This window comes from Neophocaena asiaeorientalis, unplaced genomic scaffold (genome assembly GCF_003031525.2).
Source record: "Neophocaena asiaeorientalis asiaeorientalis breed wild unplaced genomic scaffold, Neophocaena_asiaeorientalis_V1.1 scaffold1, whole genome shotgun sequence".
NCBI lineage: Eukaryota > Metazoa > Chordata > Mammalia > Artiodactyla > Phocoenidae > Neophocaena > Neophocaena asiaeorientalis.
The window spans coordinates 3279912-3299326 of NW_020171981.1; the positions used below are offsets into that span (position 1 = coordinate 3279912).

Consider the following 19415-nt stretch of genomic DNA (forward strand, 5'->3'; position numbering starts at 1 on the left):
CCCGTGTCCCCTGCATCGGCAGGCGGACTCTCAACCACTGCGCCACCAGGGAAGCCCAGGACATCTGTATTTTTGTTATTTTAGATTTAGACCATTAAAATGTCTGAAAATGAATTTGAGATTTTGTGTAATGCAACAGTTATAGAAAAACAAGGTTCCAACCAAATGGAAAATGAGCAAGGGTTATGAATGAGCAAGTAGGAGAGGAAAAACTTAAGGGTCAAAAAAGAAAGAAAGAGGGAGGGAGGGAGGGAAGCAGGGGTGGGGGAGGCAGAGGAAGAGAAACAGAAAGGAGAAAGAGAAAGAAAGAGAAAAGAGGTAACTAATATTACTAGTAATCAGAGAAATTCTAATTAAAACAATAATGGAATACCATTTTTTAAAATAAATTTACTTATTTATTATTTATTTTTGGCTGCATTGGGTCTTTGTTGCCGTGCGCAGGCTTTCTCTAGTTGTGGCGAACGGGGGCTACTCTTCCTTGCTGTGTGGAGGCTTCTCATTGTGGTGGCTTCTCTTCTTGCAGATCACAGCTCTAGGGCGCTCGGGCTTCAGTAGTTGCGGCACACGGGCTTAGTTGCTCCATGGCATGTGGGATCTTCCAGGGGTCGAACCTGTGTCCCCTGTATTGGCAGGCATTGGCAGGCGGATTCTTAACCACGGCGCCACCACGGAAGTCCCTGGTATGCCATTTAATACCCAGCAGACTGTCGAAAAATTAAGTTTTTTGGAGGTTGCTGAAACTGGGATTTCTTTATTCTTTGCTTATCGGAGCGTGCATTGAAACTACTCTGGAGGATAATTTTAGCAATTCTTGGTAAAGAAAATGGGTGCACAAGAAGACATGGGCCAAGATGTTTATTATAGTACTCTTTTACATAACAAAAAAGTGGAAATAACCTAACTTCCTTCAGGAAGGAAATGGATAAATAACTGTGGTTTATTTATAGAATGGAATACTACTATGCAGAAGTTAAATTAATGAGTTAGGTTTACATCTATCAGCATTTACCTATCTCAGAAACAATGTTAAATTAAAAAAACAGGTTGCAAAAGGTTATACACACTTTTGATACCACTTGTGTAAGATTAAAAACATTGTTTGCTGATCTTTATATATGTAACAAAAGTACTAAACGTATATGAGAGAGATATACATTAGCCTTAGGATAGTGGTTATCTCTAGGGAATGAGGAAGAGAGGAATGGGCTTTCATTATATCTGTATTTTATTTTTTGGATCTAAATCAAGTAAGACAAAGTCTTAAAAGTTTATTTAATCTTGGTGGTGAGTCATTAGTGTCTGTTATATTCAAAATGTTTCTTCAGGAAAAGAAAAAATTTAGAGAGTGTTTTATGAAGTTCTGACATAGTTTATGATACCAGATTTCTTCCTCTATCCTTACAAAAAGAGGGGACCCTCATGATGGTTTTGATGTGCAGGTTGAAATACACGATTAATTGCAACATATAAGAAATGTTTCCTAATTAAAATTTTTTTGATATTAAAAAGTTTAATTAAGAAGTTGTTTTAGGGCTTCCCTGGTGGCGCAGTGGTTGAGAGTCCGCCTGCCGATTCAGGGGACACGTGTTTGTGCCCTGGTCCGGGAAGATCCCACATGCCGCGGAGTGGCTGGCCCGTGAGCCATGGCCGCTGAGCCTGCACGTCCAGAGCCTGTGCTCCGCAACGGGAGAGGCCACAACAGTGAGGGGCCTGCGTACAGCAAAAAAAAAAGAAGTTGTTTTAAATCAAGTTTAAGTAGAAAAAAAAAGGCTTTTATTTAGTTCATTGGTCAGATCTTTGAATTCTGTGAAATACCTAAGTATTTATTATTGCTTTTAATATAATCCAGATATTATAATATCTATTCAGAACTAGTCATTAATTTATACCATTGATGCATATATATTTAGTATTGGTTTAAGTGGTGTTTGGCAAGGGTCCCCAATCCCCGGGCCTCGGACTGGTACCAGTCCGGCCTGTTAGGAACCAGGCTGTACAACAGGAGGTGAGCAGCGGATGAGGGAGTGAAGCTTCATCTGCTGCTCCCCATCGCTCCCATTACCGCCTGAAACCCGCACCCCCCCCATCCATAGAAAAATTGTCTTCCACAAAACCGGTCCCTGGTGCCAAAAAGGTGGGAACCGCTGATGTATGGGTTTTTAAAAATTGCCTGTGACATATTTTAGGCTGAGATGAAGATGTACGTATTATTAACCTAGGCTATTTCTGACATTGCCGATTTTTTTTTTTTTTTTCTCCTTAGGTGAGGCAGGTAACCAATCAGATTGTGATGAATTGTGCTGATATTGACATTATTACAGCTTCATATGTACCAGAAGGAGACGAAGGTAAGCACTGTTTTCCCTTTTAATTTGCTGTCTCTGTGTTTATGTATAATATGTACTTGTATGTGCTTTTGTGTGTGTGTATACATAATATATACACTTGCAAATTAAGATATTAATGTTTGTTACTTTTGAAATAGGAAAATTCTTTAGATGTTCATAGGAGATATTTGAGTAATGTAAGATAAAGGAAATATAACAATTTAAATTCTGCTTCAAACATTAACTTATTTTGTGACCCTAGGCAGATCACATTTCATGAGTGTAAAATAAATATAATACCAATCATGTAAAGCTGAAGAGTTATTTAAAAATTAAGTACTTTGGACATGAAAAGTTTCTCAGGCAGGCTTAGTTCATATGCGGTTTTCTTAAAGTTTTTTTGTTTTCTCTTGAAAAATAGATTAAAATTGAGATAGTGTTACTCATAATTGGGAGAAAAATATTTGCTTTATGAGATCTAATGTGAAGGTTAGAAACTAGATGATGGAGTTAATTACAGGGGAAGAATATGTTTAAAAGAAACATGGTATAGAATGTGAGGGAACTCAATTAGCATCTTTAAAATAAGAAATATTTTGGACCTTGTAATTACAGGAAGAATTAAATTGAATAATCAGTTTTGGCCTGAATTCTTATTCCCACATAAACTGCATTTTAAAAAGTTATCAAGTTTGGTATAAACTCACAAGTGTATTAATATTGGATCTGAATTACTTTTTACTCTTGACTTCTTCACATTCCTTGTTAAAATGGCTTATTGGTTAGCCTCTACTACTCAGACTTTTCCTCTTAGAAAGTCTTCTCATTTGATATAAATTAAGTTAGAAATTTGACCTTTTAATTTACATTTTGTATTGCTATTTCCCTTCTTTACATTATACTGAAAATAAGCATACAAGTAACATTTTAAGGCCTGGCTATATTTATTTTGTGGATTTTTCTTAAAATATCTTGTCCATAGAAAGATTAAAAAATGCAAGTAGCAGTTGAGCATATTATTGCCAAGAAGTACTTATGTTCAGTTGATCATAATTGAGATCAGCTGCTGCCATTTTAAGTTAGAGGAACAGATCCTTCAAATGGACTTTGATTGAGTGCCAACTTTAAAAAAAATTGTTTGGTAAATGAAAGAGAGACTGTTTAATTTCTTTAGCTGAAGAAAAATGGGAGCACCTTAGCTAGGCATATCGAGGCAAGCTTTCTTTGTTGTAGATAGAGAACATTTACATTCAATATAGGGTTTTAAAATGTTGTCAAGTTTAGGTAGGTAGAACTAGTAAAATAAGTGTGTACCCTCCAGCTGGCATGGTTTCAGCTCAGGTTTGTTTTTTTATCCTCCTCTACTGAGATGCCAGGAAAGAATTCAGAGAATTTAAATGTTTGAATATGCATAACTGAATGGTGCCAAGCTCATAATGATCTGAATCTTAAGGAAGCAGCGTTAGTATTCTCAATGAAAATTCATACAGTAGAGAGGATTTGGAGAGTGATTCATATAAAACATTAAATTTTTTTAGATACATAAAATATTTTCTTCAGAACTAGCTAAGGTACACTTCTCAATTTGTTCTCCTATAGCAGTAGGAAATACCTGGAGTCGTGTAAACCCGTTTAATTTTAGAGTATAAAAGAATGGGGAGTTGTATTAATTTCATGTTTTAAGGAGTCAGAACAGATAGATTTGGCCTTCCAGATATATACATAGCTTAATTTTGCCCTTAGATAGAGAAGCATTTCTTGATTTTTATCTTATTAGGAGAGTATAATATTGTTTCTTTAGAAACTAATAGTTGTGAACTTGACTGTCAGCTCCTTCTAGGGCTGTATGCTGGTGACAGGGTGATAAATGGGTTAATAGGAGAGATACCATTTTTTAACCCAGCTAATCTCATCTAGTACCTACTTAGGATTGCCTTCTGGAAGACCGTTTTACATATCTGTAGCCAAAATCTTGGTGCTTTCAGGTAAAATCAGAAAATGATTTGAAGGCGTGAAGTTGTTGCTTCTTTGTGTAAGTTTTTAATTGATGAAAAAGGCCATCTTGTGATATGTGCAGTAACCCAGAAAGATCGATTGGCGTGTGTCTTTTTTAAACTAAAGCACTGCCTTTTAAACAGAAATAATTTATTTTAAAACCTATTTGAAATCTTTGTAATATTTTTTAAAATGAGAAATCAGTAAGAAAAACGGCTGAAAACTGTTTTTTTACTGTTCTGCACTTCAAGGGTTGGTGAAATCATTAGCACTTAAGCCAGTGCAAGGAATGCACCTCCCTACACAGTGCAGGGATTAGTATTGTCATCAGCTTCTGCAAGAGAAATACGAAACTTTTGAGTGCCTGAACTCAGGTCCTGACAGGTAAAGAGTCTTTTAATTTATCATTAATAGTTGATGGCTTGGGCATAACCACATAGAGAATGATCACTTGAAAGTTTTGTACCAACTTTTGCCTTAGTATACTCTGTCAGGTATGTGTTTGCAGAATTAGCTGTGTAAGAAAAAGTTTTTCCATTGGTTACATCATATTTCATGCAGAGTTCTAATATATAGTTTCAGATCCACCAGCATCACTTTGGTTTATCCATAGAAGGCATGTAAATTTTAACACATTTATTCTTAAAGTAGGATTGTATATTTCAGTGTTACGCATATGTGTGTGTGTGTGTTTAATGGAAGGATAAAACAAACAGCTTAGAAATACTGCCAAATATTAATTTTGAGCAAAACTATTCACTTCAAAAATAGGAAACGTTCCTCACACTTGATCATAAGCTTTTATCCAACTGTTAGTAATCTATATTCTGTCATACAGTTATGTGTGGATTAGTAAAAACATTAATAAACCATCTTCTCTTTGCAATAGAATTGTTCATGGCATTGTTCTGAAAATACATATGTGACTAATTAAGTGCTAGCCCTCAAAGTCAGGAGAATTGAAAGAGAAGGGAATATATTCCTTTCTAATACAAATGTATTGAAATATATCATATTTCATAAGGAAGTTTTCAAAGAAGTCTGAGTATAACTTTAGTTACACAAATAACAATATAGGGTAGGGGCCTAAAACCAAAGTTACTGTGGGGTTAAGCAAATAACAACCTTGAATGAATTGGGCTGGATGTAGGAAAATAAGAACGTTGGGGCAGAGGCTGAACCAAAGAGTCCATGTCTCACGTAAATCTACTGACATTTTAAAGAACTTTTTCTGGCCAAACAGAACATTTTTGTGGGCCATATTGAGTTCTGTTGATTTTGCAACCTCTAAAGAGGGATTCCAGAGAACTGTGGTGTGTATGCATATTCTTATCACTTGGACATGAAGATAAGACTTGAACATAGTTAGATCCCTGGTTGGGGAACTAAGATCCCACATGCCACGCAGTGCAATACTGAGCCTGCATGCCACAACTACTGAAGCCCACGTGACTAGAGCCCGTGCTCTGCAACAAGAGAAGCCACCACAATAAGAAGCCCACGCACCATAACGAAAAGTAGCCCCCACTCTCAGCAACTAGAGAAAGCCCGTGTATCAGCGAAGACCCAATGCAACCAAAAATAAAGAAAGAAAAAGGAAAACAGAGCTTCCCTATTGGCGCAGTGGTTGAGAGTCCGCCTGCCAATTCAGGGGACACGGGTTCGTGCCCCGGTCCGGGAAGATCCCACATGCCGCGGAGTGGCTGGGCCCATGAGCCATGGCCACAGAGCCTGCGCGTCTGGAGCCTGTGCTCCGCAACGGGAGAGGCCACAACAGTGACAGGCCCGCGTCCAGGAAAAAAAAAAGAAAAAGTGTTTTTTTTAAAAAAAAAAAAAAGAGAAAGAACCCTTCTAAGTTCTTAATTGAAACTGATATAAATTATGTATATTATGCCATATCACTATTAAATATGTTAAGCAAATTGTTTTAGTTTGCTATATGAGTTCCAGTGGTATGTACTTTAAAAAAATTCAGAATCTAGCATAATAGCTCTTTTAGGTAGCTTTTAGTTTTTCGAGCACTAAAATGGCATTGTTTTTGAGAACTTGTTTTTATTTTGTCTCTCGTTTATTTACTATTCCCAAGTGTATTGAGTTTGGGGATTTTATTTATTTGTTTGTTTATTTATTTATTTTACTTAGAACTCCCAGATTCTCTGGGGTGTTCTTTTTTTGTTTGTTTTTTAAATCTTTTGGCCATGCTGCGCAGCATGTGGGATCTTAGTTCCCCAACCAGGAATCGAACTTGCATCCCTTGCATTGGCAGGGCAGAGTCTTAACCACTGGACTGCCAGGGAAGTCCCTGGGATTTTTTTTTTTTTTTTTTTGGCCACACCGTGAGGCTTGTGGGATCTTATTTCTCTGACCAGGGATTGAGCCCAGGCCCATGGTAGTGAAAGTCCCAAGTCCTAACCACTGGACTGCCAGGGAACTCCCGAATTTTGGGAATTTTGAAAATAAAGTCTGTTATGTACTATTACTGTTCTGAAGAATAGATGAATTAATGCATAAGCTAACCATAGTGTCCAGGCTACATTGAGGAACCAAATATTTTCCCAGTTCTTTGGTAACTATCAGAGCTGCCTGTTTTCTGAATTAAATTTTGTTGATTTAATTTTTTTAATTAAAATCTTTATTTTTTAGGGTTTTAAGTTCAGTGCAAAATTGAGTAGAAAGTACAGAGATTTCTCATATAGCCCCTGTCCCCACACATACAGCCTGTCCCACTATCAGCATCCCAAACCAGATGGTACATCTGTTACAGTCAATGAGCCTACATTGACCTCATTATCACCTAAAGTCCATAGTTTACCTTACAGTTCATTCTTGCTGTGATACATTCCATGGGTTTTGACAAATGTATAATGACATGTATCTACCATTATAGTCTTGTACAGAGTTTTTTTGTTTTGTTTTGTTTTTTTTGCGGTACGCAGGCCTCTCACTGTTGTGGCCTCTCCTGTTGTGGAGCACAGGCTCCGGACGCGCAGGCTCAGCAGCCATGACTCACGGGCCTAGCTGCTCCGCAGCATGTGGGATCTTCCCGGACCGGGGCACGAACCCGTGTCCCCTGCATCGGCAGGAGGACTCTCAACCACTGCGTCACCAGGGAAGCCCTGTACAGAGTTTTTCAGTGCTCTAAAAATCTTCCGTGCTCTGCCTATTTACCCATCCCTCCCCTTGGCAATCACTAATCTTTTTACTATAGCTTTGTCTTTTCTAGAATTAGGTGGAGTCATGCCTTTTCAGATTGGCTTCTTTCACTTAGTAATATGCATTTCTTCTATGTCTTTTCATTGCTCAGTAGCTCACTTCTTTTTAGCTCTGAATAATATTCCCTTGTCTGTATGTGTCAGTTTTTTTTTCCATTCACCTGCTGAAGGTCCTCTTGGTTGTGTCCAAGATTTGGCAGTTATGAATAAAGGTGCTGTAAATATCCATGTGTAGGGTTTTGTGAGGACATAAGCTTTGAACTCCTTTGGCTAAATATCAAGGAGCATGATTCCTGGATCCTATGATAGAAGAGTGTGTTTAGTTTTGTAAGAAACTGTCAAACTGTCCTCCAAAGTGACTGTCATTTTGGATTCCAATCAGCAATGAATGAGAGTTCCTGTTGCTCCACATACTCCCCAGCATTTGTTGTTGTGTCTTGGATTTTGGCTATTCTATAGGTGTGCAGTGGTATGCCATTATTTTAATTTGCAGGACCCTAATGACTTCATGTTGATCATCTTTTCATATGCTTACTTGCCTTCTATATATCTTCTTTGGTGAGATATCTGTTTAGGTCTTTTGCACAATATTACTTGGATTGTTCTTTTTTTTATTGTTGAGTTTTAAGAATTCTTTGTACATTTTGGATAACCGTCCTTTATCAGGAGTGTCTTTCACAAATATTTTCTCCTACCCTGTGGCTTGAATTCTTATTCTCTGTAATGTTGTCCTTCTCAGAGCGGAAGTTCTTAATTTTAATGAAGTCCGGGTTGTCATTTATTTCTTTCATGGATTGTGTCTTTGGTGGTGTTGTATGTGAAAAGTCATCACCATACCTAAGGTCAATTAGATTTTCTCCTATGTTATCTTCCAGGAGTTTTATGGTTTTGCATTTTACATTTAGGTCTATAATCCATTTTGAGTTAATTTTTATAAAAAGGGTAAGGTCTGTCTAGATTGATTTTTTTTCTTTTTTTTGCATGTGGATGTCCAGTTTCCAGCACCATTTGTTGAAAAGATAGGTCCATTGTATTGCTTTTGCTCCTTTGTCAAGATCAGTTGACTATATTTATGTGGGTCTATTTCTAGGCTGTCTGTTTTGTTCCATTGATCTATTTTTCTCTTGTTTCTCCAGTACCACATCATCTTGATTACTGTAGCTTTATAATAAGTCTTGATATTGGGTAGTGTCCTCTGACTTTGTCTTCTTCAGTGTTGAGTTGGACATTCTGGATTGTTTGCCTCTCCATATAAACTTTAGAGTCAATTTAAAAATACCCACAAAATAACTTCCTGGGATTTTGATTGGGATTGGTATTGAGTCTGTAGATCAGGTTGGGAACAGGAAATATCTTGACAGTATTGAGTCTTCTTATCCATGAACATGAAATATCTTTTTATTCATTTACTTCTTTGGCATCTTTCATCAGATATGAATCTTGTACATATTTTGTTAGAGTTATACCTAAGCATTTCATTTTGGGGGGTGATAATGTAAATGATAATTTTTTTTAAGTTGTTTATTTATTTTTGGCTGTGTTGGATCTTTGTTGCTGCGTGTGGGCTTTCTCTACTTGTGGCAAGTGGGGGCTACTCTTCTTTGTGATGCGCAGGCTTCTCACTGCGGTGGCTTCTCTTGTTGCGGAGCACGGACTCTAGGTGTGCGGGCTTCAGTTGTTGTGGCTTGCCGGCTCTAGAGCGCAGGCTCAGTAGTTGTGGCACACGGGCTTAGTTGCTCCGCGGCATGTGGGATCTTCCCGGACCAGGGCTCGAACCCGTGTCCCCTGCATTGGCAGGTGGATTCTTAACCACTGCACCACCAAGGAAGTCCCTAAAATATAATTTAAAAAAAGTTTCAGATACCACTTATTCATTGCTGGTATATGGGAAAGCAATTGACTTTAATGTGTTAACCTTGTATCCTGCAACTTTGAACTTTGTATCCTGAAACCTTGCTTTAATTGCTTATTCGTAACAGGAGTTTTTTGTTGATTATTTTGAATTTTCTACACGACCATATCACCTGTGAACAAAGACTGTTTTATTTCTACCTGTCCAGTATGTATACCTTTTGTTTCCTGTCCTTTTCTTGTCTTGTTGCATTAGCTAGAACTTCCGGTATGATGTTGAAAAGTAGAAGTGAGAAGGGACATCCTCGCTTGTTCCTCATCTTAGCTGGAAAGCTCAGAGTTTCTCATTAAGTATGATGTTAACTGTAGGGTTTTTGTAGATATTCTTTATCAAGTTGAAGAAGTTCATCTTTATTCCTAGTTTGCTGAGTGTTTTTATCATGAATGGATGTTGGATTTTGTCAGATGTTTTTTCTGCATCTATTCATTTGATCGTGTGATTTTTCTTCTTTAGCCTGTTTCTGTGATGGAGTACATTAATTTAATTTTGAACATTGAAGCCGCCTTGCATATTGGGATAAATTCTACTTGGTCATGGTATATAATTCTTTTTATATATTGTTGGATTTGATTTGCTAATATTTTGTTGAGAATTTTGCATCTGTGTTTATAAGAGATATTTATTGGTCTGTAGTATTCTTGTAATGTCTTGTAATGTGTCTGATTTTGATATTAGGGTAATGGCTGGCCTAATAGAATGAGTTAGGAAGTGTTCCCTCTGCCTCTATCCTCTGGAAGAGATTGTAGAAAACGGGTATAATTTTTCTTAAATGTTTGGTAGAATTCACAAGTGGACCCATCTGGGCCTGGTGTTTTCTGTTTTGGAAGGTTATTTCTTCTTTGACCTGTGTCTTTTCTAGATGTGTGTTTAGTCTCCAAGTATTTTAGTATTTTTTCAAGTATTTTTCTTTTATTGATTTCTAATTTAATTCCATTGTAGTCTGAGAGCAGACAGTTTATAATTTTTTATTCTTTTAAATTAGTTAATGTGTGTTTTATGACCCAGAGTGTGGTCTGTCTTGATGAATGTTCCATGTGAACTTGAGTAGAATGTATAATGAGCTATTGTTTGATGAAATAGTCTATAGATGTCAATTATATCCAGTTGATGGATGGTGCTGTTTAGTTCAGCTGTAACCTTACTGAGTTACTGCTGCTGGATCTGCGTGTTTCGTACAGAAGGGTGTTAAAATCTCCAACTGTAATAGTAGATTCATATATTTCTCCTTGCTATTCTGTCAATTTTTGCCTCATGTATTTTGACACTCTGCTGTTAGAGGCATACATATTAAGGATTGTTATGTCTTCTTGGAGTATTGCCCCTTTTATCATTATGTAATTCCCCTTTTTTATCCCTGATAAGTTTCCTTCTTCTGAAGTCTGCTCTGTCTGAAATTAATATAGTTACTTCCACTTTCTTTTGATTAATGTTAGCATAATATATCTTTTCCCCATCTCTTTATTTTTTTATGAAACATATTTTTAAATTCTTTTATTTATTTATTGTAAAAAAATATTTATTTATTTATTGGCTGCGTTGGGTCTTCATTGCTGCGTGCAGGCTTTCTCTAGTTGTGGCGAGCAGGGGCTACTCTTTGTTGTGGTGTGCGGGCTTCTCATTGCTGTGGCTTCTCTTGTTGTGGATCATGGGCTTCAGTAGTTGTGGCTCACGAGCTCTAGAGCTCAGGCTCAGTAGTTGTGGCACATAGGCTTAGTTGCTCCATGGGTTGTGGGATCTTCCTGGCCCAGGGATCGAACTCGTGTCCCCTGCATTGGCAGGCAGATTCTTAACCACTGCACCACCTGGGAAGTCCCATCTCTATTTTTAATTTATATGTGTCTTTATATTTAAAGTGGGTTTCTTGTGGACAGCATGTAGTTAGGTCTTGTTTTTTGATCTGCTCTGACAGTCTGTTTTTTCATTGGTGTATTTATACCATTGATACCTTTTATGTTTTTTTTTCTTTTGCGGTACGCGGGCCTCTCACTGCCACGGCCTCTCCCGTTGCGGAGCACAGGCTCCGGATGCGCAGGCTCAGCGGTCATGGCTCACGGGCCCAGCCACTCCGTGGCATGTGGGATCTTCCCGGACCGGGGCACGAACCCGTGTCCCCTGCATCGGCAGGCGGACTCGCAACCACAGCGCCACCAGGGAAGCCCCCTTTTATGGTTTTAATTGAACATTATATGGTGCCATTTTCTCTCCTTTCTTAGCATATCAATTATATTCCTTTTTTTAAGTTTTTTTAGTGATTGCCTTAGAGTTTGCAGTATACATTTACTACTAATCTAGTCCACTTTCAAATAAAACTATACTGCTTCACAGGTAGTGTGAGTACCTTATAATAACAAAATATTCCTAATTCTTCTCTCCCATTCCTTGTGTCATTGCTGTCATTCATTTCCCTTATACATTTGCATCCACACAGAAGCCAACATAATCAAATACATTGCTGCTATTACTATTTTGAACAAACTATTATCTTCTAGATCAATTAGGAATAAGAGAAGTAAACATTTTTATTTTTCTCTCATTTACTCATTCTCTGATGCTCTTCCTTTCTTTATTGTAGATCTGAGTTTCTGACTTATATAATTTTCCTTCTCTTTAAAGAACTTTTAACATTTCTTGTAAAGCATGTCTACTGGCAACAGATTCCCTCAATTTTTGTTTGTCTGAGAAAGTCTATTCTCACTTTGTCAAAAGATTTTATTTTTTAAGAGCAGTTTAGGTTCACAAAAAGATTGGTTTTCCTTCACTTTGAAGGACAATTTTGAAAGGTACAGGATTCTAGGTTAGTAGTTTTTCTCTCTTGACACTTTAAAGATTTCCTTCCACTCTTTTCTTGCTGGTATGGTTTCTGAGAAGTTGAATGTAATTCTTATCTTTGGTCCTCTGTAGGTAAGGTGTTTTTCTCTTCCTCCAGCTTCTTTCAAGATTTTTTTTTTCTCTAGCTTTGATTTTCTAAATTTTGACTCTAAATGCGTAGGTGTAATTGTTTTTTTTTTTTTTTTCTTTCCCCTCCGTTATCCTTCTCTGAGCTTCTTGGATCTGTGGTTTGGTTTCTGACATTAATTTGGGGAAATTCTTAGTTATTGCTTTAAATATTGCTTCTGTTTCTTTCTCTTTCTCTTCTCCTTCTGGTATTCCTGTTACATGTACGTAACACCTCTTGTACTTTTCCCATAGTTCTTGGATATTTTGTTGTGTTTTTGTTTTTTTCAGTCTTTTTTGTCTTTGCTTCTCAGTTTTGGAAGTTTCTAGTGTCAAGTCCTCAAGAGCAGAGATTCTTTTCCAGCTGTGTCTAATAATGAGCCCATCAAAGATATTATTTATTTTCTGTTACAGTGTTTTTGATCTCTAGCATTTCTTTTTATTTCTCAGAATTTCCATGTCTCTGCTTGCATTATCCATTGTTAGATATTAATCGTACAGGTCTGATAATTCCAACATTCCTGCCATATCTGATTCTAGTTTTGATGCTTGTTCAGTGTCTTTAAGCGGTGTTTTCTGCCTTTTAGTGTGCCTTGCCATTTTTTGTTGAAAGGCAGACATGATGTACTAGGTAAAAGGAACTGTAATAAATAGGACTTTAATAATGCAGTGGTAAGGTAAGAGGGGAGCGGAAGCATTCTTTAGTCCTATGATTAAATCTTAGTCTTTCCGTGAGCTTGTGCTCCTGGTCTGTGAGCTTCACTGGTGCTTCTCAGGTTTTCTTACCCCCTTAGGTAGAATATTTCTTACCCACTTAGGTAGCCCCCTTAGGAGGGGCTGGAGTTGGGCATTTACTTTACCCCAGGTAGGTTAGGCTCTGATGGAACCCCAGCAGGTTAAACTCTGGTAAAATAGTTTCTTCTGAGGGCAGGTTTTGTTAAGAACAGAATATTCTAGCATATTTCAGAATGGTTTCTTTTCCCCTCCCCTTGCCGGAAGCATGAGAGGATTTTTCTCTGATATTTACTTTTAGGACCTGGTACAGCTCCTGGAGGTAAGACTCATAAAAAGCATGAGGGTCTCCCTATGACTGGGTCCTCCTGGAATTTTAAACTCTCAAGCTTGTCCACACTGAGCCTCCAGCACTTCATCAATTACAGTTCAGGTATTCCTACCCCAGCACTAGTTGCCAGGGGTGATTTCTTCTTGTGGGTTTCTGCCCAGGTATGTTGTGATATTCTGTATCTGCCTGTCTCCAGTTTTTTCAGCAGTGGTTTGCTCTTTGTCCTCACTTCTCTGGTGGATCTAAGGAGAGTTGTTGATTTTTCAGTTTCTCCAGCTTTTTACTTGTGTTGTTAGGATGGAGTGGCAACTTCTAGGCTCCTTACATGTAAGACCAGATATCAGAAATCCTCCTAGTGATTTTATTTTTATTTCCAATATAAAAGGTTGCATTCTTAAAATATAAAAGCAATATGTGCCCTTTTGTAGACATGTGCTTTCATTTCTCTTGGGTAAATACCTGGGAATAGGGACTTCCCTGGTGGCACAGTGGTTAAGAATCTGCCTGCCAATGCAGGGGACATGGGTTCGATCCCTGGTCCGGGAAGATCCCACATGCCGCAGAGCAACTAAGCCCGTGTGCCACAACTACTGAACCTGAACTTTAGAGCCCGCGAGTCACAACTACTGAAGTCCGCTCACTCTAGGGCCTGCATGCCGCAACTACTGAGCCCGCGTGCTACAGCTACTGAAGCCTCCGCGCCTAGAGCACATGCTCCACAACAAGAGAAGCCACCGCAATGAGAAGCCCGCACACTGCAAAGAAGAGTAGCCCCTATTCACCACAGCTAGAGAAAGCCCATGCACAGCAACGAAGACCCAGTGCAGCCAAAAATAAATGAATGAATGAATGAATAAAAACACTTAAAAAAAAATACCTGGGAATACAATGGCTGCATAATATGGTAAATGGAGAATTTTTAAAGAAACTGCCAGTGTTCTCAAATGGTTGTACCATTTTATATCCCCATCAGCTGTGTGAGATCCAGTTGCTCCATATCCTTGCTAATGTTTCTTTTTTTTTTTTTTTTTGGTACGCGGGCCTCTCACTGTTGTGGCCTCTCCTGTTGCGGAGCACAGGCTCCGGACGCACAGGCTTAGCGGCCATGGCTCACGGGCCCAGCCGCTCCACGGCATGTGGAATCTTCCCGGACCGGGGTATGAACCCGTGTCCTCTGCATCGACAGGCGGACTCTCAACCACTGCGCCACCAGGGAAGCCTTCATGAAACTTTTATATTTTCTTCTAAGAGTTTTATAGTGTTAGTTCCCACATTTAGGTCCCTTTTATAGTGTTAATTCCCACATTTTGATCCATTTTTGTATATGGTATAAGGGGTCCAACTTCATTCTTTTGCATGTGGATATCCAGTTTTTCAAATACTATTTTTTGTTTGTTTTTTCAGTACGCAGGCTTCTCACTGCTGTGGCCTCTCCCGCCGTGGAGCACAGGCTCCGGACGCTCAGGCTCAGCAGCCATGGCTCACGGGCCCAGCCGCTCCACGGCATGTGGGATCTTCCTGGACCGGGGCCCAAACCCGTGTCCCCTGCATCGGCAGGCGGACTCTCAACCACTGCGCCACCAGGGAAGCCCTCCAAATACTATTTTTTGAAGACTTCCCTTTTCCCCAATGAATGAATGGTTTTAGCACCCTTGTTGAAAATCATTTGACTGTATGTGCAAGAGTTTATTTCCAGGCTCTCCATTCTATTCCATTGGTCTATATGTCTGTCTTGATGCCAGTACCACACTTTTTGAGGTTACTGTAGCCTTGTAATCAGGAAATGTGAGACTTCCAACTTTGTTCTTTTTCCAGATTGTTTTGGCTCTCCAGGGTCCTTTGAGATTCTGTTTGAATTTTTGGATGGGTTTTAAAATTTCTGCAAAAAACACTGTTGGGCTTTTGAGAGGCATTGCATTGAATCTACATATAGATCACCTTGGCTATTGTGGACATCAAACAATATTAAGTCTTCTAATCCATGAACAAGGAATGTCTTTCCATTTATTTGTATCTTCTTTAACTTCTTTGAGCAACATTTTGTTGTTTTTAGTGTACAGGTCTTTCACCTCTTTGGTTAAAATTTTTCCCTAAGTATTTTATGTTATTTTTGATGCTATTGTAAATGGAATGTTTTATTAATTTCCCTTTGAGATTGTTCATTTAAAATAACTTTATTTATTTATTTTTGGCTGCATTGAGTCTCCGGTGCTGTGCATGGGCTTTCGCTAGTTGCAGCCAGTGGGGCTACTCTTTTCTGTGGTTGTCTTCTCATCGTGGTGGCTTCTCTTGTTGTGGAGCACGGGCTCTAGGCATGTGAACTTCAGTAGTTGTGGCATGTGGGCTCAGTAGTTGTGCTGCACAGGCTTAGTTGCTCTGCAGCATGTGGGATCTTCCCAGACCAGGGCTCGAACCCATGTCCCCTGCATTGGCAGGTTGATTCTTTTTTTTTTTTTTAATAAATTTATTATTTATTTATTTATTTTATTTTTGGCTGCATTGAGTCTCCGTTGCTGTGCATGGGCTTTCGCTAGTTGCAGCCAGTGGGGCTACTCTTTTCTGTGGTTGTCTTCTCATCGTGGTGGCTTCTCTTGTTGTGGAGCACGGGCTCTAGGCATGTGAACTTCAGTAGTTGTGGCACGCGGGCTCTGTAGTTGTGGCACGTGGGCTCAGTAGTTGTGGCTCATGGACTGTAGGGTGCAGGCTCAGTAGTTGTGGCGCATGGGCTTAGTTGCTCCGCGGCATGTGGGTTCTTCCCGGACCAGGGCTCGAACCTGTATCCCCTGCATTGGCAGGTGGATTCTCAACCACTGTGCCACCAGGGAGGCCTGGCAGGTGGATTCTTAATCACTGCGCCTCCAGGGAAGTCTTGAGATTGTTCATTGTTAGAGTATGGAAAAGCAACTGATTTTTTTTTAAAGAAGGTTATTTCCCTTTTAAATTTATTTATTATTTATTTATTTATGGCCGCGTTGGGTCTTTGTTGCTGCGTGCAGGCTTTCTCTAGTTGCGACGAGAGGGAGCTACTCTTTGTTGCGGTGCGTGGGCTTCTCATTGTGGTGGTTTCTCTTGTTGCGGAGCACGGGCTGTAGGCACGTGGGCTTCAGTAATTGTGGCACGCAGGCCCAGTAGTTGTGGCTCACAGGCTCTAGATCACAGGCTCAGTAGTTGTGCTGCACAGGCTTAGTTGCTCCGCGGCATGTGGGATCTTCGCGGACCAGGGCTTGAAGCCATGTCCCCTGCATTTGCAGGCGGATTCTTAACTACTGCGCCGTCAGGGAAGCCCCCTACAAAGCCATTTCTTAATGTTGCACATATTGGTTATCCCTCCCTTTTTTGGCTGTTATAAACAGTAGTGCAAAAGACATCTTTTGTGAACCAGTGTGACAGGTTTTGGATAGCTGTATTCCCGGTTTACTGGATGTTATTATGAATCTTTCTATTTTTTCTCATCTGAGAAATGAAAAATATATTGTTTACATTTGAACTTTTTATTAATAGTTGAATATCATTTCATATACTATTGGCCTTTTAATGTTTTTTGGTAACAATTTTATATTTGTAATTTTTTTGGCCTATTTTTGTATTGCTTTGAACATACATGATATATATTGTAGGTACACCCTTTGTTATCTATCATTGCAAAATTTCATTGTGTCTGTCTTTTGTGTTTTAACTTTGCCGTACTAGTTAAATCTGTCACTTGAGTGAATTTTTTAAGTTAGCTTTCTCCCACCTTGCTAATCTGCAGCTAACTGAAAGGCGCATTTTGGTTTAGAATTCTCTTTTGTCGTGTCTTTCTAGATTTTTATATTCTAGTTAATGTTTCTGGACTTGATTCAGTCTGTGGTATTATGAGTCTACAAATTAAAATTTCTAATTAGCATCCTGTGACCATTCAGTCACTTGAGACTTATCCAGAAATCTTAGAACTTGCCTTAAAATAACGTATAATAGGATTTATATTACCTATACTGAGTATGAGTTGTCTACTCTTCTACCCGCTCTCCCTTGGAAAGAGGAAAGTGAGACCATTTCAAATAGAAATTAAAACTTTCTCATATCTTTTAATCCAGATATATTAACAGTTGATCCTTTTTTTTGTTTGTTTTTTTTTTTGGCCACACCGTGTGTCTTGTGAAAGCTTAGTTCCCCGGCCAGGGATTGAACCCAGGCTCTTGTCAGTGAAAGCCCGGAGTCCTAACCACTGGACCGCCAGGGAATCCCCTACAGATTGTGTCTTTAGATGCTTTGACAACCGTAAACAATTCAGTGACAATTTTGGTGAGTAGGTTGTTTTTTTTTTTCCTCCCCACATTTTCCTATTTTCCACTTTAATGGAACTTTACTCTGAAGGTATATATATTCTAACATTTAAGCACTGGTTCCAAAACCTACATTATTTGGCTGCTTTATAAACATTTAACATTTTGGTTTATTTAAGTCTTTTTTGTTTTTTTGGCTGGGCCACACAGCTTGCAGGATCTTAGTTCCGCGACCAGGGATTGAACCTGAGCCCACAGCAGTGAAAGCACCAAGTCCTAACCACTGGACCGCCAGGGAATTCCTTATTTAAGTCTTATTGATGTGTACATAAATAATTATTTATGTAAGCATCATAATTAATGTTAGAATCAAGTACCTTCGATTATTGTGGAACTGCAAGTAATATTGTACAGAATGTTTCCCTCTATCTCCCAGGTTCTGCCTGTCTGCTTACTTTTCAGATAAATTAACTAAAGGAAGTTAAGTTTATTATTTATTTGAAGCCTTCCCGTCCCCATATCAAAGTTTTTTGTTTTGTTTTGTTTTATTTGCTTAAGTGGTCATTTGTGTAGTAATTCAAGGAGTTTTTATTTAATATCCATTAAAAAAAAGTTTTTTTTTTTCTTTTTGGCCACACTGCGTGGCACATGGGACCTTAGTTACCCGACCAGGGATCGAACCCATGCACCCTGCAGTGGAAGCACGGAGTCTTTTTTGGCCACGCCGGGCGACATGTGGGATCTTAGTTCCCCGCTCAGGGATTGAACCCGTGCCCCCTGCATTGGGAGTGTGGAGTCTTAACCACTGGACCATCAGGGAAGTCCTGAAGCACAGAGTCTTAACCACTGAAACACCAGGGAAGTCCCAATATCCATTTTTAAGTAGTAGTTTGGTAAGTGTGAAAGCATGTCTGAAGTATCCTTTATCTACAAGAAACTTAAAACCAATTGCAAAGACAGTAGAGACAAACAGAAGACATATTTTTCAAGGGAAGAATTTATAAATAGTATTAACATTAAGATAAAACCTCACATTTAAAAAAAAAGATTTATTTATTTTATTTATTTTTGGCTGTGTCAGGTCTTAGTTGCGGCATGCAGGATCTTTCGTTACGGCACGCGGGCTCTTCGTTGTGGTGCACAGGCCTCTCTCTAGTTGTGGGGTGCGGGTTTTTCTCTTCTCTAATTGTGGTGCGCAGGCTCCAGAGCGCGTGGGCTCTGTAGTTTGTGGCACGTGGGCTGTAGTTGAGGCGTCCAAGCTCAGTAGTTGCGGCACGCAGGCTTAGTTGCCGCGCGGCATGTAGGATCTTACTTCCCTGACTACTGATCGAACCTGCATCCCCTGCATTGTAAGGTGGATTCTTTATCACTGGACCACCAGGGAAGTCCCAAAACCTCACATTTTTAATTCCTGATCTTGTTGGGATTTCTGAGTTTATCTGTGAACTGTGTTCTGCTTTCTATGCAGAATGGATCCTTTTTTTAAAAAATTCTGGCCACACTGCGGCTTGTGGGATTTCAGCTCCCGACCAGGGATTGAACCTGGGCCACAGCAGTGAAAGCACCTAATCCTAACTACTAGACCATCCATTTTAAAATAAGTAATCTTCAGGAGTTCCCTGGTGGCCTAGTGGTTAGGATTCCAGGCTTTTACTGCCGTGGCCCAGGTTCAATCCCTGGTTAGGGAACTGAGATCCCACAAGA

The 19415-nt window shown here is 39.2% G+C and overlaps 1 protein-coding gene across 2 annotated transcripts in view; it reads left to right on the forward strand.

The window, feature by feature from the left end:
- Positions 1-2266: 2266 nt before the first annotated feature.
- The window catches only part of NPEPPS (aminopeptidase puromycin sensitive), an 86760-nt gene continuing 69611 nt past the window's right edge, over positions 2267-19415 (forward strand). The window contains exon 1 of one of the 2 annotated variants that reach the window (XM_024742791.1): positions 2267-2351. In XM_024742791.1, the coding sequence (XP_024598559.1) occupies positions 2294-2351 (58 nt within the window). In that variant the 5' untranslated portion in view covers positions 2267-2293. Of the gene's footprint in view, positions 2352-16641; positions 17731-19415 lie in introns of those variants that run through there. The other variant, XM_024742800.1, reaches the window with a different exon arrangement.